This window comes from Sceloporus occidentalis, unplaced genomic scaffold (genome assembly GCF_023333645.1).
Source record: "Sceloporus occidentalis isolate IW3139 unplaced genomic scaffold, rSceOcc1.0.p SCAF_14, whole genome shotgun sequence".
Taxonomy (NCBI): domain Eukaryota; kingdom Metazoa; phylum Chordata; class Lepidosauria; order Squamata; family Phrynosomatidae; genus Sceloporus; species Sceloporus occidentalis.
Genome location: NW_028316994.1, coordinates 9663977 through 9691713, shown reverse-complemented (window position 1 = coordinate 9691713; position 27737 = coordinate 9663977). Strand labels below are relative to the sequence as shown.

General features: G+C 41.1%; 2 protein-coding genes across 3 annotated transcripts in view; one reads left to right on the top strand and one right to left on the bottom strand.

Annotated features, from left to right (window-relative positions):
- Window positions 1-22767, top strand: part of ITGAM (integrin subunit alpha M) — a 28506-nt gene extending 5739 nt beyond the window's left edge. The window contains exons 5-29 of one of the 2 annotated variants that reach the window (XM_089481302.1): window positions 259-389; window positions 1119-1264; window positions 2144-2297; window positions 3757-3907; window positions 5397-5470; window positions 6281-6410; window positions 7817-7959; window positions 9004-9147; window positions 10684-10890; window positions 11014-11144; window positions 11637-11794; window positions 12996-13156; window positions 13254-13385; window positions 13998-14071; window positions 14513-14654; window positions 14766-14879; window positions 15001-15080; window positions 15575-15658; window positions 16182-16260; window positions 16492-16599; window positions 17195-17281; window positions 17957-18070; window positions 18793-18885; window positions 20809-20919; window positions 21196-22767. In XM_089481302.1, the coding sequence (XP_089337428.1) occupies window positions 259-389; window positions 1119-1264; window positions 2144-2297; window positions 3757-3907; window positions 5397-5470; window positions 6281-6410; window positions 7817-7959; window positions 9004-9147; window positions 10684-10890; window positions 11014-11144; window positions 11637-11794; window positions 12996-13156; window positions 13254-13385; window positions 13998-14071; window positions 14513-14654; window positions 14766-14879; window positions 15001-15080; window positions 15575-15658; window positions 16182-16260; window positions 16492-16599; window positions 17195-17281; window positions 17957-18070; window positions 18793-18885; window positions 20809-20919; window positions 21196-21312 (3065 nt within the window). In that variant the 3' untranslated portion in view covers window positions 21313-22767. The remainder of the gene's footprint in view (window positions 1-258; window positions 390-1118; window positions 1265-2143; window positions 2298-3756; window positions 3908-5396; window positions 5471-6280; window positions 6411-7816; window positions 7960-9003; window positions 9148-10683; window positions 10891-11013; window positions 11145-11636; window positions 11795-12995; window positions 13157-13253; window positions 13386-13997; window positions 14072-14512; window positions 14655-14765; window positions 14880-15000; window positions 15081-15574; window positions 15659-16181; window positions 16261-16491; window positions 16600-17194; window positions 17282-17956; window positions 18071-18792; window positions 18886-20808; window positions 20920-21195) is intronic. The other variant, XM_089481304.1, reaches the window with a different exon arrangement.
- A 63-nt stretch (window positions 22768-22830) lies between these two features.
- Window positions 22831-26067, bottom strand: LOC149303842 (cytochrome c oxidase subunit 6A2, mitochondrial-like). Its single transcript, XM_089481305.1, has 3 exons — window positions 25817-26067; window positions 24222-24364; window positions 22831-23050 (listed from the first exon to the last, which is right to left on the bottom strand). The coding sequence occupies exons 1-3, from the start codon at window positions 25908-25910 to the stop codon at window positions 22955-22957; spliced, it is 333 nt and encodes a 110-aa protein (XP_089337431.1). The 5' UTR covers window positions 25911-26067; the 3' UTR covers window positions 22831-22954.
- Window positions 26068-27737: the final 1670 nt, after the last annotated feature.

Genomic DNA, 27737 nt, shown 5'->3' with positions numbered 1-27737 from the left:
TGCTTCTTCCAAATGCTTTACAGCACAATCCTAATCATAAAGGCATCTTATTTCAATGCAGTGTAGGACCAATATAAATATTGGCCACAGCATCTCTCCTGCCCTCCCCCACAAATATGCACTGAAAAGCTAAAGGAAGGCCATTCATAGAGATTATACATTAATGCTACAAGAGATGTTAATTGATCTCATTTGTTATGTGCTCTCACTTTTTTCTCACTCACTCCCGCTCCTTTTCAATTTGTGTTTCATCCCTAGATTGTCCAAAACGGCTCACTGACATAGTTTTTCTGATAGACGGTTCAGGAAGCATTAACGGGAGAGAATTCTCACAGATGAAGACATTTGTATCTAAGGTCATGAAGCGTTTCCAAAATACCAACACCCAGGTAACATATGGATAGTGTTGAAACCACACACGGGATGAAATGTTTTACCTGATCACTTTTCTGCTTTTTATGTGCCAACTGAAAGCTGGTTGATAACATAATGGACTGGACAATCATAGCACATTAAAAAATGGAAGACAAATTCCAAATAATGTATTCACAAAGCTTGGATTTTTTTTACTGCCATACTACAGGATTGTTAAAAATGACCAGACTACAGTTGCCAGTACCTACTAGCTAGTATGGCAGTAGTTGAAAATCATCCTGTTCTCATTTAATGCTATCCTCATAAGCAAAAATTATCCAAACAAAGAAAGAATTCTGAATGTTTCTGAAAACATGAGGTTGACTTATAGTTGAATATATATGTTAAATTAAATCTGGGCACAGCATTGACATCCTGAGAATATGAGAAAAGGATATTTCAATCACTAAGGCAGGTTACTAGCCCTTAGCTTCAAAATGTGTGGGGAAAACATGCTGGAATCTGAAAAGCCAAATGGAGATCTTATTAGGATTTTGAATGGTCAACTAAGTAGATTTTTAGTGCCTTCAATAACTTTTTCCTGCTTGCCATAATGGTGACTATCAGAACCTGAGTATAGTAATGTACATCGTTGTTATTATTTATTATTAACATTCATTTATATAGTGCTGTAAAACTGAGGGAACGTTGCCAAATTTACAGTTTTTACCCAGGTATGTCTTTCTTTCCCTCTCTTATTTTAGTTTGCCTTGTCCCAGTACGCACGCCGTTATCGGGAACATTTTGACTTCCTTGAGTTTCAGAGAACTGGAGATCCTGATGAATTGCTTAGACAAGTCCAGCAGTTGCAAGGAGCAACTCTCACAGCTACATATATCCAGAAAGTAGTGTAAGTAATCTTTTGTTCATCCCACTCAACGTGAGGTTGGTTGCTTCCACATTGTTTCATTAAACAAACAGAATCCTTAAGATGTAATTTTCAAATTTTACATTTCAGAATTGTCTTCACTGATCTTTGATCCTTGTTCAGCTGTAGCTTATGGTTACTTCTCCACTATACTATTGCATTCCCAATCTTAAAATGCAGTTTTTGCATCATCCTTCCAATACTGATAAGGGTTTTCAGGGCTCCTGCTGCATCCTTGAATAGCTTTCTGCCTGGGGCTTCTTTCTAAAAGCTACCAGAATGTGCAAATTGATACTATTTGGTTAGACCCTTATAAACACCCTTGAAATCTAGAATCCCAAAATGTGAACAGAATTTCACTATCTGTCTTTAAGTAAACCAATATACAGTGTCAATGCTATGGAATCCTTGGAATTATAGTCTGTTGTGGCACCACCAGAACTCTCTAACAGAGAAGGTTCAATATCTCACAAAACTATAACTCCCCAAATTCTGTAGCATTGAGCCATGGCAGTTAAAATGATGCCAAACTGGATTATTTCTGCAATGCAGATGCAGCTGTGTAGCAATCGTGAAAATGGAACAGTTACTAACTGTAGAACCCTGGCCAAGGTTTTTAAGAATGAGAGAACAGCATTGAGCCATTGTAGGCTGTTGATAGTCTTTTTGCTGCTTTCCCCATCATTTACTGCTCTCTGGCCAGCTGACTGAGGAGGCCTGTAGGCCACAAGGCCCTGGACATTATCTCCAAATATTCATTCATTCATTCATTCATTCATTCATGCATTCATGCATTCATGTTATGCCTTTAGAATTTAAAAGGAAAGAGTTTGGTTTTCTGATTCCCTAAATTTTCTGCAGGCGTGAGCTCTTTGTCCCGGAAAAAGGATCCCGACATGATGCCTCTAAAGTTCTCATTGTGATAACTGATGGAGAGAAAACAGGGGACGCCTTGGAGTACAGCGATGTCATACCGCAGGCTGAGAAAGCTGGCATCATCCGCTTTGCCATTGGGGTGAGAAAGCTAGAAAAGAAATTTCGAAAGCATGAACAGGACATATAAAATATCCAGAAAGGTTTATAAGATTCGAATGGGGTACCCAGCCTTTTTTGCAGGCTCTTTTTGCAGGACTTTGATCTGCTCTGAAAAGCTCCATCAATTTATTGAAGCAAATCAAGCGGCTGTTAGAAGCACAAGAACAAGTGGGATGTTTTCTTGTGGCTGGTTGGTGACTCAAAGTTGGAACAGTGTCCAGTGGTGGGGAAAGTGCAACCTATGAGCTTCATGCAGTTCAGGAACCCCTTTTGTGCAGCCCTTGGTTCCTCCACCCCCATTTTCAAAAAAATAACATTAGGCTGGTTTTTGGGGTTCAAATTTAAAACAGTGGTCAAAACCACTACATATATTCAACAGCCTCCCACCTTCCCCAATCTGCCAAATGAAAAATATCTGAAAATGAAGCCAAGAGCCTTAATGTATTAAAAAAGTAAGATGAGAGGCAATGAATGCCCTCAAAGCACTTCCATTCTGTTCTTGAGGGAAACTGTCATAAAAGTGTGCCTTTTGTCATTAGACAAAAGTGCTAGAATGTCATGAGGAGAGATAAAGAGAAAGCTGCTTCTCTCTCACTGCCTCTTAGCTTACTTTTGTAATGCAATAAGGCTCCAAAAGTGATGTCACATCACTTCTAGATTACAGTAGGTGCAGTGGTACGAACAAAAGGCAGTGATAGGAAACGTGGCCTCATCCTGGTGCACTTGCCTAATCCTGGTGTGGAGAATTGTTATATCTCTTTTATAATCTCCAGCTTGTTGTCTTTCTTCAAAATCCATGGGATGCTGCCCAATAGAGTATATTTAAGGTGGAGAAGATGGACAGGAAGTAGGGAAAGATATAGGACACAAAAAAGAAACCATCACAACCAGGGGAAGTGGGTGAGAGTGGTAAAACATTTTTTTGTTTTCAGTTCACATTAAAATACAAGACAAGGAAATAATAGGAATAATAGATCTTGTCTAAAAACTAGGTGCAAGCAACAGAAGAGTGTGATTGGAATGACAAAAATTATTATTGAAGAATAGCGTACAAGCCAGGAAAGCCTGCAGCAGTTTGCTTTTGTCTGAGTCGTCTGGAAAGGGCAAGATTTCATGCCCTCTTCTCTTCTCCCCTCTGCTGAGTTATGCGATTGAAAATTACTTTTGCATTTTGAACACAGTTTGCAGCAATGGAATAAGCTGAGGACAAATGGGAAACATTGGAGGAGGAGAGATAAACTGGAACATTTTAAAAACAGCTGAAAAAGTGGGAACGAGGCATTGATTAGGACAATTTGAGGTTATGGGTGACTGTTAGTAACATGCCAGATTTGTAATCTGAACATGTTAATTACTTATTTTGGCAGAATATATGAATTAATTTTTCATTCTCTACTTTATCCCCCCCCCCCCCCCCCGTTCTCTGGCACGCTTCAAAGGTGGGAGAAGTTTTCTCAAAAGGCAGAGCCAATCAGGAGCTTATCAGCATTGCCTCTTCACCACCATCTGACCATGTTTTCCCAGTGGACAATTTTGATGCGCTCAAGGACATCCAGAACAAACTCCAGGATAAAATTTTTGCCATTGAAGGTATCAAACAACCAGCTTGTCCTGTAAGATTAGAAATCATGTTAAGATCTTTGCCTCTGAAAAGCAATTAGAAGAAAGGTTGCCTGGTCATGACTATCCCAAGGCCTGAGATTGCAGGCCCAAAAATCTGAAACAATGAACAAAAAGCAATGGGCAATCACTTGTGATGTCACAAGGAGAGGGCCCTGGTGATGTTACCAGCGTGATGCTGCAAGGGACAGTTTCAGATGATGCCATTTAGTATGATACATGAAGCATTTCCACAGCATCTGCCATTAAAATAGCACTATGGCCAGGGCCGCATATAGGGATGCCATATCCCGCCTGGGGGCGGGACTTCCCCCGTTTGGGGCGGGTCTGCATGGTCCCACCCCAGTTTTGCCCCGCCCCCGGGACACCCCCCCCCCCGCGACGGACGCGAGGCAGGGAAAGGAGCCTCGCATGAGCGAGGCCCGTTCCCTGCTTGGCCTCCTCCGCCGAGGGAGGCGGCCTGGCTCTCCTCCTTCTTTCCCGGCCTCTGTGAAGGCCAAGCCTCCACAGAGGCTGGGAAAGGGAGGGGGCCACCCGCGATCGCAGTGATCGCCGCGATCGCAGCGATCGCCACGATCGCGGGCGCTCTCCTCCTTCTTTCCAGGCCTCTGTGAAGGCCAAGCCTCCACAGAGGCTGGGAAAGGGAGCAGATTCCTTCTCCGCTTGGGCTCCGTGAACGGAGCCCAAGTGGAGAAGGAATCTTCGCTGAGTGGAGGGATTCTTTCCCCCTTGGGCTCCGTTGGCAAAAACGGAGCCCAAGGGGAAAAGAATGCCTCCCTGGGGGCGGATTCCTTCTCCGCTTGGGCTCCACAAACGGAGCCCAAGCGCAGAAGGAATCCTCCCCTCAGCGAGGCTCTTTTTCAAATGTAGGAACCCCCCCACAAAAGTCCTACATTTGAAAATGTTGTCCTACATTTGAAAATGTTGTCCTACATTTGTCCCGGTTTGGAGGTCCTGACTAATGGCAACCCTAGTCGCATAGACCAGAATACCTGAGAGCAGCCGAGAGTATTCTAGCCACAAAGCTGCCCTGATGTCACCCCATTCCCTGGGGCCCTCTGTTGCAACACCAGTTGACTATTCACACCAGAACTGGGAATTGGGCCCTGCATTGTCTGGACTCCCAAACCGAGAGGATGGAGGGAGAATCTTTTATTTGACCCATGCAGACAGGGCTCAAGTCTAACAAAGGAGGAAAATACTCTTTTCAAGACAACACTCTTGCCCTGAGATTCTTCCATCTTACCATGAGGACTGGAGAAGAGAGCCCAGTCCCTGATACTAAGGGCCAGGCCTGAGTGGTGGAAACCCTAGTTAGAAATGTCACCCCCATGCCAGTCCATGATACACAGATTGACACGCTAGTCAAATTCTAAAAGTGTGAGTTCCCAGGGGCATGAAAACAGCTAAGATGCCAGAACTGTGCACCTCTGTCTTTCCTTCCATCTTTCTTCTATAGGTACACAATCAAAAAGTGGCAGCTCTTTCCAGTTAGAGATGTCCCAGGAGGGATTCAGTGCCTTGTTGACCCCGGTGAGTCACTCCAGCCCCCAAGTTTCACCTTCTGTGAATTAATATATCAAAGCCCCCCAAAACCAAGGTAGATTTTGACAAGATTAAGACCAAATCTAATGCAGCAGATGCCCTTTCCAATTAAACTCAAATGCCAGCTTGATTATGAAGTTTTTGGTCTCAGGCAAATCCCTTCCAGAATGGACTCTTCATATATAAACATACCTGTCTAGAATTAGTGTTAGAATGGTTAGAAGGGAAATTAGCAAAATTAAGCTGTTCTTACTGATGGAGGCCTAACTTGGAGTCTTGAATACAGAAGAGAGATTGGCAGATGATGTTGTTTAGCCAAGCAACTGCCTGGAAGCCTGATTTGCCCAGAAAAGCCCAGCACAGTAGGGATTATCAAGTGAGCTTCTCAGAGAATGAATGTTTCTTAAAATGCTTTATTATTTTGAAAGGTTGGAGAGGGTGCGTAACTTAACTTTGGGGATTATTGGAGATGGCAGTGATGATGATGTTTTATTCATGTACATCCCATCTTTTCTCTATGGGGGCTCAAAATGGCTTACAGAATATTGAAATGAAAACAGATTTGCAAAAAATATGCAAAACATCAGTTAAATATATACAAATTATTTCTAAAAAGCAATTAGACAATATATAGAATTAAAACCATGAAAAATTAAATAAATTAAAGGCAAATTAAAAAGCAGCACAACCATTAAAATCCATTGGGGAAAAATATTAAAAGATTTCCCTTTTTGGTTAACATGGATTTTCTCCATCAGTTTGGGGTTCTCATCTCTTCTGTTTGTTGTGTTGGTTTAGGATGGTCCAGCATTGGGGGCAGTAGGAGCCTATGACTGGTCTGGAGGAACCTTTCTATATGGGAGCCGTGGCGATTCAAGCTTTATCAATGTGTCAAGCCTCACTAAGGATATGAATGATGCCTATCTTGGTATGAGTTTTAAAAATGCATTGTTCTCTCCTATGCTCTAGAGATGCTTTTGAATGTCAGCAGCTATTCCTCCTCTTGATGGGAAGAGCTGAGTAAAGCCATTAGAGACTTTTCTTCTTTGAAAGAGGGAGTCTGAAGACTTCTGTTGTGGAATTTCTCATCATTTATAGACGTGTAGGATAAATGAGTGTTAACAGGAATATGTATACAAGTGCACCTGCTGTATCTTATTTGTTGCACCATGGGTCTTGTCTAGGGCAGGTCCTGCTTCAGGTGACATCTTGTTGGAGAATGTTGAAGGGGGAAGCAAGATTTTTTAAAAGAAGTATTAGCTGTTGCAATGGGTTGGAACAGTGACAACATGGTTCCACATCAGGAAGCAAATGTCTTGGGATGACAGTGGTCTTGTTCTCCAAAAAAACCAATTGCTGTTTTCCTACATTCTTCACCAGTTTGCCAGACCAAACGTGTTTTAGTTTCTGACTTTACATACAGATGTGATGAGCACGGAAAACTGTTACTAGAGGCGTGCAGGCAGTGTAGCCACAACAAGTGACATCCTAGGGCGGAGTGACACCACTCCCCAAACATTTGCCTTTTGGCAGAAATGGTCTATGGCATTTTCCCGTGTCCCTTTAAAACACTGAAGAGTGGGGTGAGGCTCAGTGGGAGGAGAAAGGAGAGGCCCCAGGTTTTTAAAACAAAATCAAATTCAAATTTTAAACTTATTTTTTTAAAAAATATATATATTACTTTAAAATTGTCTTCAAAAAAACATCACATCTTAACAAATGGTCACTTTAACAACATGAAACCATCTACACATAAATACATTTAGTTTGTGCATATTGTATTGTTATTTAAAGGTATAATTTTAATTTTTCTAGTTGTTTATGTCACAACTGTTTTTATTACATTCAGTTATATACGGGAATTGTGATTTGTGAGTAACATTACTACAAAAAAAACCCATTAAGGATTCTGTATGGTGTGATATGGGAATAGGTCAATACAGAGGTGGGAGGGTGAAACTAGGAGTCATGATGCCACTGACTAAAAGGCCAGTTGCTTAATAACATCCACTGTTTCCCACCAATAACCAGTCAGTGAAAAGCCCAAAGAAATCATTTCTCAACTTTGTGGAACAACATGAACACCAGTGCCTCAAAAATGTAAGTGTTGTTGCATCATCTTGGCCTGACCTGGACCTTTGGTTATGTTTATGGCACACACATTATGCATTATGCAAGCAGATTTATTCTCACCCCAGAAGCAGGTATATATTACTGCTGTTTGAGGAGTAAAGCTTGTAAAGCTATGAACAGATTACATCTGCATCATCAGGAGTAGCTACCCTTTATTCTCTAAGCTGTCTGATTTGTTTGTTTCTTTTGTGTTCCTCCAAGGTTACTCAATGCAGATAGTTCAACTGAATGGACAAAATAGTTACGTGTTGGGAGCTCCTCGATATCATCATGCTGGCAGGGTTATCTGGTTCACCCAAAATAATGGGCAATGGGAGGCAAAATCAGAGCTGTCCACAGAAAAGGTAAAATATTGAGGTGCGAGCTGTGGGTTGTATTAGCACAGGTGACTTTTCTTAGCTTGTACTAATGAAAGTTAGCTGTGTGGTCCACAAACCAGAAAAAAGTTGTCTTCCCCAATTTTGGCAAATAATTTAAAACTCTTTGGTTAACATTTTCACAGTCAAGAGAAAATGACTTCTGTTTTTACAGGCCCAACAAAATTCATTTTTAAAGTATCAGTAGAAATGGTAAAACAATTTGACCTGCATATTGGCTGACACACTATCAAATGGGTGTATGTTTCAATTTAATTTAGTGTCATGGTTCTCAATTAAAGATGTGACAAATATTTTCAAAATGTTCTTGTACTGGATAAAAAAGAGTGACTTGGCAGGTCAAGATACCCATGGATGGGGAGAGTCAACTGCTCAGAGAAGTTTTGCATTCCAGGCCTTTTTTAATTTTAAATTTAATTTTTTTTTTGGGGGGGGGGGATCACAATGGGATTTTTATAAAGGTGCTGATGTCTTTGTGCAAAAACTGTTTTGTTTGAAACCATCATTTTCTGCAAAAAAAAAAAAAAAACATTGTTTGGGTGGGGTAAAATGATAGTTTAGTGCAGGGGGGACTTAAGATTTTTTACCAAGAAATGTCAGATGCAAGAAGGAAAAGGAAGGAAGAAAGGAAAACTCTTGTAATCTCAGTGGTGTAGTTTTCATTCTTGCATAAGAGAATAAAATAAATGAAGATTTACAGCCCAACATAGGAATCCTATAAGTTTTATAAAACTTGTAGCATCCTTCTAAACATTCAACTCCCAATATACTTTGGGGTTAGACATAACAGCTACACCTGTCTCTGGATATCTACTGTAGCTTAGCAGTTGCAGCATGTTGGCTTGCACATTTTCAGCTGAACAGAAAACTACCTCTGTTTCAGTTGCAGATGCTACCCAGAGAGCTTAGGGATGCTAGTGGGAGTAAACGAAGGGAATAGACAGGGGATGGGAATGGGTGCGTGTGAAGAAGGTCAATCAAGGAACAGTTTTTAACAATGGAAGTTTTCAGCCCATCCAGATTGGCTCATACTTTGGGGCAGCGCTTTGCTCTGTGGACCTTGATAGAGATACCAACACGGACCTGATTCTCATTGGTGCTCCTCTGTACTATGACTCTGTGGCCGGAGGGAGGGTCTACATCTGTGAGAGGAAGGTAGGTGAAGGAGAAGGTTGTCCTTCCTCTTTTTGTGGCCCAAGGCAACTGCTTCAGGGCAGCTGTTCCTAGGCCATGTTTTTATTGCTGCGGACATTAATAAGGAGCGAAGGAACAGTGGTAGACATCCTTAATTTAAGAACAGTGTGGGCTCTTTTTGCAATGAAATAAAATTGTTCTGTGTTGCTGCACCCCTAGCTGTGGGCAATGTGGAGTGAGGGCAATGCCGCAACGTCACAATGTAAACTGTGAGTGCCCTAAATGGCTTGGGCCCAGGATACCTTGAGGACCGCCTCTCCCCATACAATCCGCCCCGCACTCTCAGAACATCTGGGCAGCAGCTGTTGAGGGTTCCAGTGGCTAGATTAGCCTCTACTTCCAAGAGGACCTTTACCATCTCGGCCCCTACCCTCTGGAACTCCCTGCCCATTGAGCTCCGCTCGGCCACCTCCCTGGCCCAGTTCAAAAAGGGGCTGAAGACCTTTTTATTCAAACAAGCATTCCCTGATGTATGCCCCGACTAAATTCTCCCTCTTCTCCACGTCAGCAGTGGCAAGCTGGCTGGAGTGTTTTTATCAGATTTTGTTTGTATTTGTATTGTATTTTATGTATTTTATGATTGTTGTACACCGCCCTGATTTTATAGAAGGGCGGTATATAAATAAAATTTTTATTATTTATTATTTATTATTATTTATCTTGTGTACAGTGCAGGAGCAGAGATGTAGCTGTTGAGCTACAGTTTCCCCCCCAGTGCCATCCACCCATTTCCTGCACCCTGTCATCAGGAAAGACGAGAGCTGGGACATCAAAGCAGGGGGACAGGTGTCAACTCCAGGTGGCATTAAGGAGGGGAAAGAGGAATCCAAAGAAAACATGGGAGAAGGAACTCAAAATAGTTTTGCCAAATGGAAAAATGAATGGATGGCAAAATTAGAACGGCAAAGTGCTGGATTCTCTTAAGCCCAGCCAACAAATTCTGCCATACTTTGTTTCCTCTGAGGGCCCTTTCACACTGTACAATTGTAGTGCTATGATCCCATTTGAATGGCCTGGCAACATCCCATGGTGTCTTAGGATTTGAAATTTCAGGAGAAGCATTTAGAAATCTCAGCTGGATAGCTCTAGTACAGCCGTTCTCAATCTGTGGTTTGCGACCCCCTTTTGGGGGTCGAATGACCCTTTCACAGGGGTCACCTAAGACCATCAGAAAACACGTATTTCCAATGGGCTTAGGAACCAAGACATGTTTGGGGGTAACCACAAACATGAGGAACTGTATTAAAGCGTCGCAGCACTAGGAAGGTTGAGAACCACTGCTTTAGTACCTCATAAAATACAAACCCCAGAATTTCAAAGGATGCAGTCATGGCAGATACAGTTAATTCATTGTATTATAACTGTGTAGTGTGAAAGGGCACTGGCATTCCAGAGAGAACCACAGAACAAACAGTACCCGGATTAAAGAAGGAGCACTTTCACTTGAACTCTCTTTAGTTCAACTACTCAGCTGTCCCCTTTCCTCATGTTTTTTAGGAGGACTCATTTTTCTGCAGCAAAGAATTGCGTGGAGAGACCAAACACCCCTTTGGCCGCTTTGGGGCCAGTATAGTGGAAATAGGTGAAGTAACTGGGGACCAATGGACAGACGTAGCAGTTGGAGCTCCAATGGAAGATGAGAATCAAGGAGCAGTGTACATATTTCGAGGAAAGAGCAGATCCATAAACCAAGCATATAGCCAGGTGCGCCTACAGCATCTGAATTTTCTTCACCCCACCACCAGATAAGCAGCTGTTATCCACAGCCCTGTTCGTACTGGCTGATGGCACAACATACTCTTCTCATCTTCCTTCTTTTGTCCACAGCGTATCCAAGGCTCTAGACTTACTAATAGGCTTCATTACTTTGGCCAAGCAATTGGTGGTGGATCAGACCTTACAGGAGATGGACTCCCAGATGTAGCAGTTGGAGCTGAAGGGCAAGTGCTGTTGCTGAGGTGAGGAGCCTGAGGTCTGGTGTTGGCCACCTATTAAAAGAAAGCTACTTGTGCATACATTTCCTCTTGCTCCAAACATTTCCTCTTGCTCCAAATAGTCATGCATTTCAGTGAATATGGCAACATGGAATGATCAAAGTAAAATGACACTTCTGAATGGATCTCTAACATGGCATAGCAGAAGGGAAGCAGCTCAGTTTTCCATTTTCTCTGCAATTTAAGTGCAGGGAAATTTAATTTCTTTGCAACAGATACATTTTTCTGTGCATGTGTATATCCCAAAGAATGTAGGAAATGCATAAGCTGCATATATGACCATTAAAAGATCAGTGTTGAGTAAATCTCTTGTAAAATATAATTCATGCTAGTATGGTGCAGGTAGAATTTCCATGCTCACCTCAGTGGATAGAATTTCTCAGAGTGGATATAAAATGATGCCATATCTCCCTCCCTCCCCCAACTATAATAATCATCCTTCTCTGTCTGCAATAGGTCTCGGCCTGTGCTCCAAGTAACTTCCAGGATCACTTTTACTCCATCTACAATCCCCATTTCTGCCTTTGAGTGCCAGGACCAGGAAGTGCTGAACAAGGAGATCAGCAAGGCAATGGTTTGCCTCAACATCCAGTCGGACTCTCGGTTTAAATTTGGTAGGCCCACAGATCACAGAGAGTGGATCAACACAAGCCTTGTGTGCTTGCATGCCATGCACACAGAATACTGAGGGCATCTCCCCTTCTGCCCAAGAGCAAGATGACAACAAGGACAACAGTATGCCTCATTGTTTAATAACAGATACTGGCAAGAGAGCAAGCATGAGGCAGTGGTTTGGGTGCTGGACTAGGACGCTGAAGACCAGAGTTCAAATCCCTGCTTGGCCATAGAAATCCACTGGCTAACCTTGGGCAAGTCATACGCTCTCACCCTGAGAGGAAGGCCATAGAAACCCCCCTGAACACATCTTGCCAAGAAAAAACCCATGATTGGTTCTCCTTTGGTTCACCATAAGCAGAAATTACTAGTAGGCACACAGCACAACCAACTATATCCTTGTGATTCCCAAAACGATGTTCCAAGGATTGTTTGCATCTTTCAAGGACTTATTAGGGGCTTGTTAGTGGTGAGAACAGTAATGGGAGACAGTTTCCCAATCAAATAACTTGTTCACCACAACAAATCATTCCAAGGAAACATGCAGTTCAAGGAGAATGCTGAGGACATTCTAGTGAAGATATCTCTGGGTTTTATGAGACAACAGTGGGATGACAAAGACCTCTGCAGCACCACATGCATGTTGATTTTTCACTCTAGGATATGCCCTCATGTTTCCTTCAGTGTTTGCTAAAGGATAGATTGACACAGAATTACCTCTAGCAGGAAGAACACTTGAAAGGCACTGCTCTGTTCTGATGGGCAGGGAACCGTCCAATTAAAAAGATTGTATGTACAGCGCTGTGTAAATTTACAGCGCTTTATAAATAAAGGTTAATAATAATAATAATAATAATAATAATAATAATAATAATATGAACCCCTCATTAGATCCAGTAAGACAGCAGAACCCCCAAGAGAGGTAATTAGAAGTGAAGCAACCCACAGAAAAAGCCTAGGCAATATTGTGTACTTCCTAAGTGCAGCATCCTGTTTGCTACAAGCATTTCATACTAAAATCTTCAAATGTTAAAGCTGTGATCAACAGAAATTTCCTGAGATTTTGCGATAGAGATTTCTGGTGGTGAAGTTGCCCACCACATCACAACTTTCCTTCCTCAAAAACCTGTTCTGTGGTGGGTTAGAGGAGGAATCCACAAAAGCGTGATTATAATTCCCCCCCCCTCTCTCTTGCCTCAGGCAACAGCATTTCAAGCACCATTCGGTACACTTTGTCTTTGGATTATGGTCGGACTATGATTCGGGCTATTTTTAATGGTGGTTCAGGTACCTCCACCATCACTGAAGAGATGCAAGTTGGCTTGACAAAGAACTGCAAGGAGTATCGCATAAAGTTGCCGGTGAGTTCAGAACTTGTGAGAATGTATATGAGACAGTTGTTGCCACAGAATGAAGCAGTTCCTCTCATTGTTATTTCCTGCACCTCCATGAGAAAAGACCTGCATAGAAGACAGCCTCACTCCTATAAGCCTCCGGTTGAATTATACCCTGACAGGAGATCCCATTCGTGGTTCTGACAACCTGCGAGCCATCCTTGGTGAAGATGAGCCTCATCAGTTTACAGCATCAGTAAGTCCATGACCACTTCCAAGTCCACTTCCAAGTCCACTTCCAAGCTGATCTCTCTGAATATCATTATGTGATCCAGGTCTTAATTTATGGAGAAATGGTCTCTTGACCAATTCTTTCTTAACTTCCCGTATTCTGGAACCTCTAACATTAACTTCCCCTGTTCTAGAACCTCTAACACTCAGACATTGTTCTGCTCAGACCATTTGTAAGGGCTTTTATGAGGAAAGGCATATGGATGTACATTCTCATTACTACTTATCAGTAGCTGGTTAATAGTTATTAAACAGAACTGTCTTTCATTTTGGGATAGTGGGGGATATTCTGCCCAAAAGACTTGGCTTCAGAATTTCCATAGCCCTTAAACTGAATGAGTCACATTAGGCTAATTATTCTCTTTCATCTTAACCTAACTGATAAGATAGATGTAAGGATAAAATAATAAAGGAAGTATCCTGGAGATGCAAGATACAGATGTGATGAGTAAATAAATTTAGTATCAAAATTTACAGAGAGAAACATAAACAGCAAGAGAATATTTTACTCTAATGCAATTTTATTAGTTTCACCCACTCCCAAAGGCTGACATGTTCTTGGCAATCTTCCTCACAGCTGCCGTTTGAAAAGAATTGTGGCAGAGATGGTGTCTGTAAAGATGCATTAAAAACTTCCTTCAATTTCTCTGGGTAAGATGTGATTTTTCATCTTGATATCCTCATACTATAATGAAATTTACACAGATTTGCTCAGTTTCAGATGGCAATAGCAGTGAACCTCCAATGTTCATTGCTTTAGAAAATTTAGAAAATCCTTTAGAAAATTGCAGGTGGAATCTCTAAGCCATTATCAAGATGGCACAGCTGGAAACTGGGGATGTAGGCCACAACTTGCATTCACATCTTTGCTAATTGCCCCTCTTCAAGGCTGACTTTGAACTGGGGTTTAACTCATCCTTTTGATTGCTGAGCTCATTCCTAAAATAGATGAAGGCATAGTAAAGAAGGTGAACACACAAAAAGTGCCTTCCCTTTCAAATGTGTAAATTTACAGTGCTTTATAAATAAAGCTTAATAATAATAATAATAATATAGAGGTTATTGAGCAGGTTCTCTTTCCCTTTTCTTTAGCTTGGACACACTGGTGGTAGGCCTGACACCTGAGGTCAATGCCACAGTCTTCATCCGAAATGATGGAGAAGATTCCTATAGCACCACTCTAACCTTCTTATACCCTTCTGCATTGTCCTATCGCAGGTTCACACTATTGCAGGTATGAGAGATAGAGGGAAACTATGTGCCAAAGGAGGACGGGATAGGGCTGGCTTATGAAGGTGCTACCTGCACATTAGTTGCTTTCAAAATTTGGTCTCTCTCTGCTCAGTCCAACAGAAAGTTTGTGGTCATTAAATGTGCCTCTGTCCCAGCTGCAGAAGAGGACCCTGTCAGGAACACAACCTGTGACATCAATCACCCCATCTTCCGAAGTGGGGCTCAGGTAAACAGAGTGGTGGTTATCAGAATTTAAAAATTGAACAAATTTGTACTGTGCATTCTCTGAATTCACTTTATCATCTGTCTGCCCACTCTCATATGTATTGTATTTCATTCTGTTTCAGGTTATCTTCATTGCCACATTTTCAGTATCCCAGGATGCAGCTCTGGGGAATGAGGTACAAATCAATGCTACAGCTGGCAGGTAAAATTCATTGTCTCTTCATCTGGCAGTGTTCCTACTTGACAAAATTAAAACACACTGAGATCAGCAGTCATGAAGTGACAAACACTTTCAAACTGGTTTGCAGTAAAATCCTGTACGAGTTTTCTCGGGATGTAATTCTTCACTAATTTTCTGCTTGAAGAAAGCAATGACTACTTTTAGCAAGAAAGTCTTCAAAAACCATGCAGCTCATGAAGCCTATTTACCATTTGGGACTTATTCTGCACAAAATTCACATATGGTTATTTTGCACAAAAAACATCAGTGCAGAAAATACTGTTTCTGTGCAAGATAACTATATGTGAACTTTTGCTGCATAATACATCTCCATCTATAGCATTTTCTTTTCAGGAAACAGCATTTTCTGTACCTTAGGGCAAAGAGATGTCAGTGTACTTAGTGCATGATGGGACATTTCTGTGTGTGAAATGTGTTCTGATGTCCCCCCTCCACCTGTCTCCTTTTCCCCCCAGTGAAAACAATGGCCCGATCACCCAGGACATGGTTCACCAAGAAAAGTTGACTGTCAAATATGCTGTATATATCTTTGTAAACACGTAAGTGACCACAAGTATTCCAGGGCCAAAGCATTTCCCCTGTTTGGTCCTCTCTCTACTTGTTATTGACTATGGAAGGGTTTATTTACACAGCCAAAGTTGTTCCCTTAGTCCTTGCCTTGGATAGTTTTTGGGAGTTGATTATCCTGTATGAAGAAGGAATTCTGCCCCCCCACCCCCACCCCTTATTGGTTATTCTGAATCTGCGTTTCATGGTAGAGCAGTAAATTTTGTGTATACACACAAAAAAATGGCGAAAAGACACCCAGAATTATTAACTGAGTTGTAGCTCTTCAGCCTCTGATTCATCTTGTAAGCCTATAAACAATGTGAGGATGGAGAAGGTTCAAGACAGTACCAAGTGTTTCATACAACTTGCCCTGCGTTTCTAACCTAGCCTGCTTACTCAAATGTAGTGAAGGATCTCATTGTATTGTAACTGCTGAAGTAGTAGCCTAAGTGATTTTTGGAATGCGTTAAGCTCAATATGACTGGTTGATTACCCTCACTTCTTTTCTTCCAGTTTGGATGAGTCAACAAAGTATATCAATTTTTCTGCTGGACAGGAAGATCGAAGTCAGATTGTGGAACATCTGTACGAGGTGCGAAATATGTGGACAGCAAGGGATTGGGAATATGGAATAGGCAAGGAGTGTGTGGGTCAAACCTCTGAGCTAAATTGGATGAAGACAGACCTTCTGGTGTGGCAGTGTAACGCTTGTTGCAAAATGGGAAAATATTTCTTGATTAGAGTGATGTGGTCTATGAATCTTGGACTCCTATTCATTTATCCTGATGTTCCTTCTAGCCTAGTGTTTCTTCTTCTTCTTTAGGTGAAGAATACATACCAACGAAAGGTTCCTGTTTCAGTGCTGTTTCAATTTCCTGTGGAACTGAATGGGATATGGGTTTGGAATGCATCCCTAGACATTGCTGCTGAGGTATATTTCCCTGAGACCACAAAGATGTGTTCATGTTTATTTACCTTAGGGAATTAGAATAAGTAGTTGTGTCAGAATTGTATATGGTGAAGTTCTTCATTATTTCTCATAATACTAAAATTCATACAATGAAAAATATTGTCTGGAGTTTCAAGACAAATAAAAGAAAATGCTTCTTCACATAACTGCATACTTGCAATAATTTTTCCATGGTTCAGGGTGAGATATTCTTTCTATCTTATGCAGGCTATGAACACTCCCCAACCCAGTTTGCACTCTGGCCATAAACATGAAAGATGCCAAAAGATGCCTTTAGTGCTCTTTAGCCCCTTTTATCCCTTTCTTAGTACAGTTAAACAGTCTTAACTTACCTGTGTTAAGTGATGTTCTGCGTGTGGCCTGAATGTAAAACCAGCATCCCTGCTTAGCTAAGCAGAGCCTGGTGGTGGGAAGATAGGAATTTCAACACTGAAGCTCCCATAACCCAGTCCTCAAACCTAGGAATAAACTCTTTTTCTCATGAATACTGTCTTGCTGTGGAATAAGGCCATCCATAACAACTTACAAATGCGATGTTCTTATTTCATTCCCCCAGTTGTTCCACCTGGCTCATTGTGTCCCAGAAAAACAGACTCCGGGATCCAAGGATTTTGTGAAACAACTAAAGGAACGTCCCATTCTGGTGAGTATAATCCACATTAACATCAGCAGCCTTATTTTTAAGCAGATAGCTTGGATTTTTTGTTGTTAACTGCCTATAATTCAGCTTTGACTCATGGCAACCCTGTGAATGAGACATTTCCAAGACCCCCTATCCTCAGCCATTGTGCTTAGATCCTGCAGGTTCAGTCCTGTGCCTCCCCCCCCCCCCCCCAATTGAGTCTACCTATCTGCCAAGCAGTCTTCCTCTCTTTCTGCTTCCCTCTACCTTTCCTAGCATCATAGTCTTTTCTAATGAGTCATGCCTTCTCATTTTGTGACCTAAGTACAACCTCTTTGCTTCCATGGAGAGTTCAGGTTTGATCTGTTCTATGACCCATTTGTTCATCTTTTTGGTTGTCCACAGTATTCTCAGCACTCTTCTCCAGCTTCACATCTCAAATGACTTGTTTTTCTTCCTATCTGCTTTCTTCACCATCCAGCTCTCACATCTGTACATAATGATGAAGAATACAACAACTTGGATAATTCTGACTTCAGTGTTCAGCTGCATATTGTTACATTTTAGGATTTTGCCTAGTTCTTTCATAGCTTGAGTAGCACTGGGTAAATGGTTGCCTCTGGGTCAGGAGGTATCCATAATGGACGATAGCTTTACTATCACCTGACCCCAGGATATCCTTTTACCTCCTTCCAGGACTGCACTGTGGCCACCTGTAAAACAGTCCGCTGTGACATCCCATCCCTGAAACCCAAGCAAACACTGGAGTTCAGAATCAAGGGGGACACTGGCTTCAAGTGGCTCTCTGAGGTATGGAGGCAACTTCTGGGGGTTACTTAGATTAGGAGATGGGAGGGACATGAAGCTTTTCTTCACATGATGTTCACATGAGCCTAGCCTGCCCTAGAATCACATGTATCTCAAGGCATGTCTGCACTAGGAACCCTGGGAGCTGTACGTCTATTAAGAAAACTGTAACATAGAATTATCAGTGCCTATACCAAATTATCATTCCCAGGATTCTTTGGGAGGATATTATGATAGTTAGACTGATAGACAACTAACACATTGCCAGTGTGGATATGCCCACAGTTGACTTTATCTCTATAATAACAAAGGATTTTTGCATAAATACTGATGACCCTCCATGGATTCTTTCTTAGGAGTTTATCACATTAATGTCGGCATTAAGAGAGATTAAAGCACATTTAAAGCATACTGCAAATAAAATGAAAATGGCGAGTAATTGCGCAAATGTTTATCACACGCAATTGCGCAAATAAAGTGATATCGGAAATGCAATGTTGCTGAAATCTTGAAAGTAAAAAGCAGCGCATTAATGCTTCTTTGTGACCACTTTAATGGCGAGTTTTGTGCGATATCGTGTGAAATCGTTTCACGTAATTATGCAATTTGTCTGGCATATTCACCGGATAAACTTCTGAACTCCTTTGTGTGATGTACTCCTTAGTGTGAACATTGGGGTCACCAACTTTCTCCTCTCTGAAAGAGCTAATGTTTTTTTCCCCTAGACGCAACAGAAGAAAGTGACCTTGATGAGCTCAGCACAGATTTCCTATGATGAGAAAAAATATTTCCAAAAAGAAGGCTTTGTACAGAGCCAGGTAATCAATAATCAAAAAAATAAAGCATCACTCACTGGCTGAAACTGGAAGCTTAGATTCTTGGTTTCTCTTGAAGGGCTGAATTAGGAGGAGCCTTTTATAGATAAAGGTTTACATTCTACTGAATTAGCATTCCTCCATCAGGATTTTTTAAAAATTGCATAGAGTGAATTGCCAAGTGAGAATTACAGTGTACAGTGCACTTTTGGTGTCCACTGGAGTTCAGTTCTGGGACCCCTCCATGAATACCAAAATCCATGGATGTTCAAGTCCCATTAAATACAATGGCATAGGAAAATGCTGTCCCTTGTGTAAAATGGCAAAATCAAGCTTTGCTTTTTGGAATTTATATATATTTTTGAATATTTTCAAGCCATAAATGGCTGAATATATGGATGAAGAATCCATGGATAAGTAGGGCTTACTGTATTGCAATGATATAAAAATATCTTCTTGTGGCAGAAGCCACACAATATACAAACATCCAGAGCCAGATGATACATTTACATGTGACAGAATGTTTTCCTTTAGCAAAACGTAGTGACAAATATCAATTTCGTGTCTCAAAAAATGACCATAATTGAAAACAAACCCAAAGAATCTTGTTTTGAACCTCCCCAAATTAGGAATACCACATACATCTTGAAGGAAATCAACTGCCGCCTTGTCATTTATTTGCTAGAAGACCAAACAGGAATCTTACCATGTGACATTACCCTAAATCTGTAACAAAAATAATTCTGTGCCTTCATAAAGATCACTCTTTATGCCATTTTATGGACAGACATACAGTAAGCCAAAGCATATTACTCTCATTGTGCAGTGGCCCTTGAAAACAAATTTCCCACAAGTTGATGTACTGTCTGCTGGTTTTCTTATCATTGCCATACTACACAAGTAGGAGATATTTGTTCAGGTGGAGGCTGAGGTTGAAATACATAATTCAGATCAATTGCAGCCCTTTGATGGCATGGCTCAGATGTGGTCCATGCTGTACTATTAACTGTATCTCAGAATGAATATATGTTTCCAAAACCTATGGAAGTAAACTTCAATTTGGGATTGTTCTAGATTTATAAAATTCCATGTTTCATCCAAATCCCAGAGTCAAAAATCACAAGGTGGAATGATAGTGCAATAAAATCTGATAAATCAAATTGAAATAAACCTAACACACTTTGTAGCGTGAGACATTTCCTAACTCCAGTAAACTCCAGTGCCTCATGGAAGTTTTATTTTACCTGACTGGAGTCACCCTACTGACAATCATAGCATGTCTCTTTTACTGCACTTATCGCTAAAACTTTACTTGGCCAGGACACAAAATATTGCAATTGCAAAAAAGCAATTGATGTGTTGGAACAATTTTTTTTGTCCCAGTCATTTTGTGTGTTTTTTATTTAATGGTGCACAAGATGAAGCTGAAATCAGGACAAATTACTGTATTTACAACAATTCAAGTGGCAATGTTATACAATGCAGACCATGTAAGTGTAGTTCTGTGTGTATTTTGCAACAAAATGCAAGTCTGAGACTTAAACCATTTTCAAAACTGAGTTGAAGACCATGCTGTTCAGAGAAGCGTTCCCAGGCATTGCGTGACTATTATTTGTTATTTGACGTTTTATTTTGTTGCCTGTTTTACTTTATTGAACCCTTTCCTGTATTGTTTTGTATTATTTATGTGTATTATGCTATTATTTCTTAGATTGTACGCCATGGGCAGGTTTACTTTATCCATTTTATTGTTTGTGTGCTATGTAAATCTACAGCGCTGTATAAATAAAGAAAATAATAATAATAATAATAATAATAATAATAATAATAATAATAATCAACCATCTCTGCAGGTGAATGAGGGTTAAAACTATTGAATGAGACCCGGGCTTGTTTTTTAATGATTTAATCCTTTCCACTCTCTAGGCGAAGACAGTGGTGGAGCATTTGGTGGCCTACAACTACCTGCCCATCATTATTGGTAGCAGTATCGGGGGAATTGTTCTCCTTGCTCTGATTGTTGCTGCTCTCTACAAGGTGAGGACTGAGAGAAATTCCTGCAAGGAGAACCTCCTATTCATGCAGCAACATATACAGGTGGAACTTCTTCCTCAATCAAACAAGTTGGTGTCTAACAGGAGGAAGCTAACTGAAGGGAAACGAGGGAAGTCACAACTCTAAGGAAGGCTGTTTTTAGTTTGTAGTTGATGCAGTAATCACTCCAGGACATGTTAACAGGGCCAGTTCCTCTCTGTGTTATATCCCAGAATGAATGGGATTCTCATACCACCTTCTGCTTCTCTTTTCTTCCAGCTTGGTTTCTTCAAACGACAGTATAAAGAGATGATGGATGAGGCAGGAGATGTGGGCAATGAGGCTGGACCTTCACAAGACAGCATTAGCCCTACCCCTGCTGCTACTAAAGGATAACCAAATTCCCTGAGGCATGTTTTCTCTAGGGACACTGTACTGAACTACAAAAGACTAATCCAGGGTGGAGCTGAGGTTTGCTTTATACATTTCCTTTTCCATACCTGGAAGGAGCTTTGACATTAAGAAATGACATCCTACAAAACACACAAGTTCGGTTGTGATTATTGCCTACATGCTGAGAAGTTACATCCAAATTGCATTCTCCCGGTGTGTGTGCACATGTTGACCTACACACATGTAGGACTGTCACACAATCGAAAGACAATTTCTTACACAGAAGGGCTTTCTTTGCAGAAAAGTGATACATCTACCATGATTATTAGAACAAGGAAGCCTGGATTCTGATCCCTTCACTTCTTGTAAGCTGGAAGGTTAGTCAGACATTGAAAAGAATCTTGCTGTGAGGAAAAGATGTATGTATCCAGCATCCAGAACAGATGAGTATATGTTTGTATTCTGTATATATGTTGACTGCACCCACGGGGAATCTAATGTTAATACAAATTTTTAATTTTGTTTTGAAGTTTCACATCCTTATAATGTAGTAAAGGAACAATACTGGCCAACAGTATGCCACGAGGTGTCCTACAATATGATTCCTATAAATCCTAGTCAGCATGGGGATTATGGAAGATGTAGTACATAACCTTTGATGATATTTGGGTTGCCTCCTCCTGACATTTTAAACTAGTTTTTCACACACATCCTTTTCTCTCCTTTAAGGTAGTTACTCTCAAATCACTGCCTAGTAGTCACATCGCCAGTCTCCAATTTTTGCACTTCTTGCAAAGAAAAACTTTTGTGAATCATGGAAGCAGGATTTGGAAATGTTCTTAATTTCCCTAAATCAGTTCTTGCTGTGGGATATAAGATTTCAGACAAAAACATTGGGGTGAGATTTTGGAATTCTGTTACCTGTGGACTAGAGATGGCTTACAAGTCTCTTTTTCCTTCAGCCTAATTGACTGCAAACAGGTTGTTCCTGAATATGACTGATAGCCTGTGGGTTTGTCACAACTAGAATAGATCCATTCAATCAGTTGTTGAGTGGTTGGTCAAAATATACATGAATTTAATGTATTCAGTGGGTCTGTGCTAGTCAGGACTAAAAGAGAATTTAGGCCTATTTCTCTCTGATGTTTACTTCTTACAGTTATGTTGTAAATGTGCAATTACGTGCAAATATGCAATTACAGTTCAATGGTTTTTTAAATTGTGTGGCACAGGTTTCAGTACCTGTATTAAAACATTATGACCTTAGCAATGATAAACGTAGAAAATATGGCTGTACAAACAGGATATGGAAGGCTTTTTTAATGTTACTTTGAGGAATTCCTTCTGGAGGTTTTGTACATACCTAAGCTAACTGGTCATATTCTATACTGTATCAATTAATCCCCAGATACCTTTGAATTGATTTTATGTCACTGAGAATTCATTTAAAGGGTAACACTTCTTTGTTTCCCCAAAGCATCTCCAGTATAATACAATTTGAAATATGAAGAAAGTACTTCATCCATTAAAAATTATTTTTATTGTCTCCCAAGTAGGGAAGGCTGTCTGAATGGTGGTTTTACCAAGGCTTGTGCATTTATATCTTCCCATCCAGAGAGAGAGAAAGAGAGAGAACAGCAGTGCTCTAGTGGTGGCCACCTTCATCTTCATAACCTGTGGGCAGTGGATTGGTGTGTGGGTTATGGAAGAAGGTGTGATTTCCATCACCCCAAGGGAAAGGCTGAAGAAAGGAGAAGAAAAGAAAAGAGAACAAGAGAGTACATGAAATTAGAAACAGGTTAGGCTATCAGCTTGAACCTCCCTTTCCAGGCACTGTTTGTTTTTATTTTAAAATTCCATGCCTCTTATTACTTGCTTTTGAGGTGGCTTAATAATAATGGCAATATTCTTTAAAACCCATCTAAGGCCTGTTACAGACTGCCAAAATAAAGCTGCTTCGGGTCTCTTTGGGGATATGCTATTTAAATGATGCATGGGTCCTAAGAGTCTGGAGGTTGTGCCAAAGCCACACTCCATTCCTAAGCACTGGAGTGCAGCTTTGGTGCAGCTTCCGGATTCTTAGAATGCATGCATCATTTAAACAGCATACATCCAAAGAGACCCGAAGCAGCTTTATTTTGGCAGTCTGTAACAGGCCCTTGATAGCAAGATGTAGAACAACAGAGAATAAAATCAAACTTAATAACCCTCCAAAAACAAAACAACAAAACAACCATTTAAAGGTCTTCACTTGGTGCCTCAAATATGCTAAATGTCTTATAAGGGAAGTCCTTTGTTTGAGGTTTAGAAAGCTTGACTTGTAAAGCTGGCAAGTGTCCATTACTACAAGGGATGTCCTCTATTTGAGAGTTGGAAAGCTTTTATTTTTATATACAGATTGAACAAGATGTCAAAAAAATCATGTATTTTGAGAAATGGGCTTTTTCATAAAGACAAAAAATGTGCACATCATGAAACTTATGGATGTGGACAATGTTAATTTTACAGAAAAATACATGACTAAGTTAACTGAAATCAATACTTCCATTTGGTATTTCAGTCGAACACAAATGTTTAAAGGGTTACTTCCTGATTGTCAACTCTGCATGTCATGAATTTCAATTGTCCCTTATTGTTGTTTTGAAAACCTAGCAACACTATTCTAAAGAGATAAAAGTAGGTGTACTGGATGAACCATCAAGAGGAGAGAATACCAGAGATGGAATGTCAGCACCATAAAAATCCTCTAGTCACTATTCACCTAATGGTAAAGAGGGCCAAGGCACCTAGAGAAAAGCTACAAGAAGGAGCAGAAGATCATCTGGTGCAAGATAATCCCAAAGCTATATAGCCTTGCCTACTAGACCATTGCCCTCTATAACTAGGAGAAACCTCTCTTATTATATTATTACCTTTGTCCGAATGCGAAGATGGTGATAGGGAATGAACTCAGGGCGTTCATGGGGGTGGTTTGTCTGTTGCAGCCACACATTCAGCATGCAGACAGCTACTCCAGGAAGTGCCACCACAAAGGACAGGATCTTCCATGTCCGACCTATGTTGCAGATAGCAAAGAAAAGACAATCGCTGCACAGCATTGGGTTAACATTGTAATGCAAGATGCCAGATTTGCACTTTCCGGAATCAAATGCATTTTGGAACACAACTCAGCCGTCAGGACTTTCTGGATTGATAAGAGGAGTAATCCATGCAAATTAGGTTTCATCCTATCACTTCTCTACTAACTTAGAATGCACTTTCATGACAAGTACTGGAACAATATGTGGGTTCATCCACTCTATGAACCCAGAATGCACCTTCATCGTAAGTACCCAGTATGGTAATCTGTACATGCAAGCCTGAAAAGTGTGCAAGGAAAATCATTACTTTTGGGGAAATTTCTAGAAAAATGAGCTGGACAGATTTGCCCACAATCAATTATAATAAGGTATGTTATGTTGACTGAAAGATGTAGAAATGATGCCCAAAGGAAATGAACATGATGCCAACTTCCTTTGGGCAACACACTATCTCCTAATGTTACCCAGAAATCACTGGCATCTTGGACTCTCAAAGGACCAACGCACACAAAGGTGCAGTGTCCTCTTTAATAGTCACAGAAAGACATTTTCAGGGTATCTTGTGTCAAAACACATGACATCAAAACACTGGTCTAGGCCCATATTTAGGTATGTACAAATAGGCTAGATGAAGTCTTTAAGCAGAGGCTGGATGGCCATCTGTGAGGTATGCTTTGATTGAGATTTCCTGCATGGCAGGGGGTTGGACTGGATGGCCCTTGTGGTCTCTTCCAACTCTACGATTCTGTGATTCTATGATTCTAAGTGAATATCCCCAGTCTTCCAGAGTTGCTCAAATTCTAGGAAAGTAAAGGGTTGGGGACTCGGCTGAGTTGTGGTATAGGAGAGCTATCCACCCAATCAGAGGCAGAGTCTTTCCATCCACAGAAAAAAATTCCTGGATCCTGCCCATTGGCATCTTTTCCAAAGTATGAACATAAAAGGAAAGCAGTAGGTACTACAGTCCAGTTAATGGGGAGTGGGTCAGCAATAGAGAAAAATACATTCGGTGTGCTCTATATAATGGAAGGTGCTATAACTTTTGGATGTGACTACCTTCAAAAAGCCATACATAAAACTTCTGAGTAACAGGTTGTTTTAGATGATTAAAATCTAATGTTAAAAGAGGGAGCTATACTTTGAAACAAAACTTGAGGACCAAAGGGAAGGCATCAGGCGGAAAGAAAATAATACTAGAAGATTTCAAAGAAGTAGCCATGTCATTCTCTTAAAGCATACAAAGAAGGAAGGGAAGGGAAGGGAAAAAATGGAATGTGGCAGCTGCTTTAATACTGTTTTTTATTTTAGTTTCAGCTTTTGGGATATAAAGCCACTTGTTCAGATGCAGTACAGTGTTCCTAAGCAGGTGGTTTGCTTATCAATAGTCATCTGTGATGTAGGTCCTCTCCGTTATTGAATTCACTTACCACTTGACCCACCGCCATGGTGTTCACCAGCAGCTGCTGTTGCAAGACTTCTTCCCCGAGCCACCAGCTGAGTGGCCCTCCACCAGGGAATCATATTGGAAGCCAAGGATGACAAGTAGTCCTGTCTGTTAGATGGTGTCTAAGATGGAGGCCTTGTCCCCTTCACGCTGTCTTTGCTCTTCTCTTTCAAGGGCCTTCCCATACAACCCCTTTGATTCCAGCCTCTTCCCGTGTCCCTCCCCACAGGAGACAGTTGTGCCCATCTGACCCTGCTTGACCAATGAACCTAAGAGATAAACATAGCTCAGTTTGGATAGGATCCAAAAAGGCCATCACCCAACACATGGTGAAAAGTCAAGGTCTTATTCAGGTTGGCTTGAATCCCAGCAACTGGCCCTCCTGCCCTCCCCATGCTTGGATTCCTGGGGTCTATTTATAGCCAAGGCTCCAAGCAAACTGAGAAAGTCCCATCTCCAAAAAGGGCCTGAGCCTCTTGCAGAGGCATTGATGAGATGAGAATAAATTTGCTCTTTGAGAGAATTCGCTTTTGACAACATGGAAGAGCAAGAGTCTGCTCGCTCTTCTCTTCTTTGCTCCCCTTCTCACTGCTGACTTAGCTGAATGCAAACTACTTTTGCACTTTGAACTCAGTTTACAGCAGAGGATGAAAGGAGAAAGCAGGAGGACAGAAAGTGGGACATTTTAAAGGCATCCGAAAAAGTGAGAAGACAGAGGATTAAATGGGACTATCCCAATTGGAGGGAATGCTTTGTGCAAGTCCGTCAAAAAGTATATGTCATCTTTCGGCCTCTGAGGGGGAGAGTAGGCTGCCCCAGTTCCATCAGGACTAGCCTGAAGAAGAAGAGCCCTCCCTCCAGTCCATGTGCCTTGGTCCAGGCCTCAGAGGGAGAGAAGAATGCTGGATCTGATCCCCTCCCCGCTCACCATCCCTTCTCCTTTTGTACCGCTCGGATTCCCAGTGATTGGGCGGTATATAAATAAAACCTATTATTATTATTATTATTATTATTATTATATCTATTCATGTATTGCTAGGGCAAAGCATTATTATTGACTGATGGAGATAAACAACTTTATGTCAGTCCCAGTACAATGGAAAAAATTCAGGCATCCATGTGCCCATTGGGTCAGCACATGGCTAGGACTTGTACATACTTAAATATGAGTCTAGACCAATGTTTGGGTCTCTTGACACATCAAGTGTGGGAATCATCTTTGTGATTTCTCACAACAAAGTAAGGAGTGAAATAACGCCTTTTATGACAAAACTGTTCCTGTTACATACAAAAGATTTTTTTTGCATTTAAAAAGTTAGTCCTCTCACCCATCCCCTAGATTCTGCCATTCTTTTACATCTGTCACACACATCCTACAGTTGTGAATTTGCACACTGCATTGCTATGGGGCCAGAGGCTACATCATATATACACACATTCTGATTGTCACATCACTATGGTTTGACTGCTTAAAAACCCACTTCCTTGCTCCATGCGCTGCCCATCAAACCTCATTTCCTCCTTGTTTAGGGGAAGGAAGGCAAAACTCTGTTTGCTATGTTACCAAGTTTGGTTTTAATAAGATTTTGGGTACATGCAGTCTGTGCTATGATCCCTGACTGACCCCAGAGAGGACCTGCCATTAACCTAAAGGCGAGGAGAACACGTAGGCAGCTCGCCTTGCAGAGGCAGAGCCCTAAAAAGAGATAGAATTAAAATTTTCCATAGGAAGTTTGGGAGTCGCCAATCCAGAATCGCCACTGCTTGTCCAAGTAAGACAATAGACTTGGCTTCTCATCTGATGAGCCAGTGATCAGCTTAACGACTTAGTAATCACGTCAGATACCCCTCCGAATTGTGTCCAGACCTAAATGTAATGTGCAATACATTACTTGCTCTTGGCT

Bases quoted from the DNA above. Each gene is read 5' to 3' on its own strand.
- LOC149303842 (XM_089481305.1), bottom strand. From the start codon at position 25,910: ATGATTCCCTGGTGGAGGGCCACTCAGCTGGTGGCTCGGGGAAGAAGT. The intron at 24,365-25,816 runs GTAAGTGAATTC...TCTGCAACATAG, and splicing joins CCATGGCGGTGGGTCAAGTG to GTCGGACATGGAAGATCCTG. The intron at 23,051-24,221 runs GTAATAATATAA...TCCTTTCTTCAG, and splicing joins ATCTTCGCATTCGGACAAAG to CCTTTCCCTTGGGGTGATGG.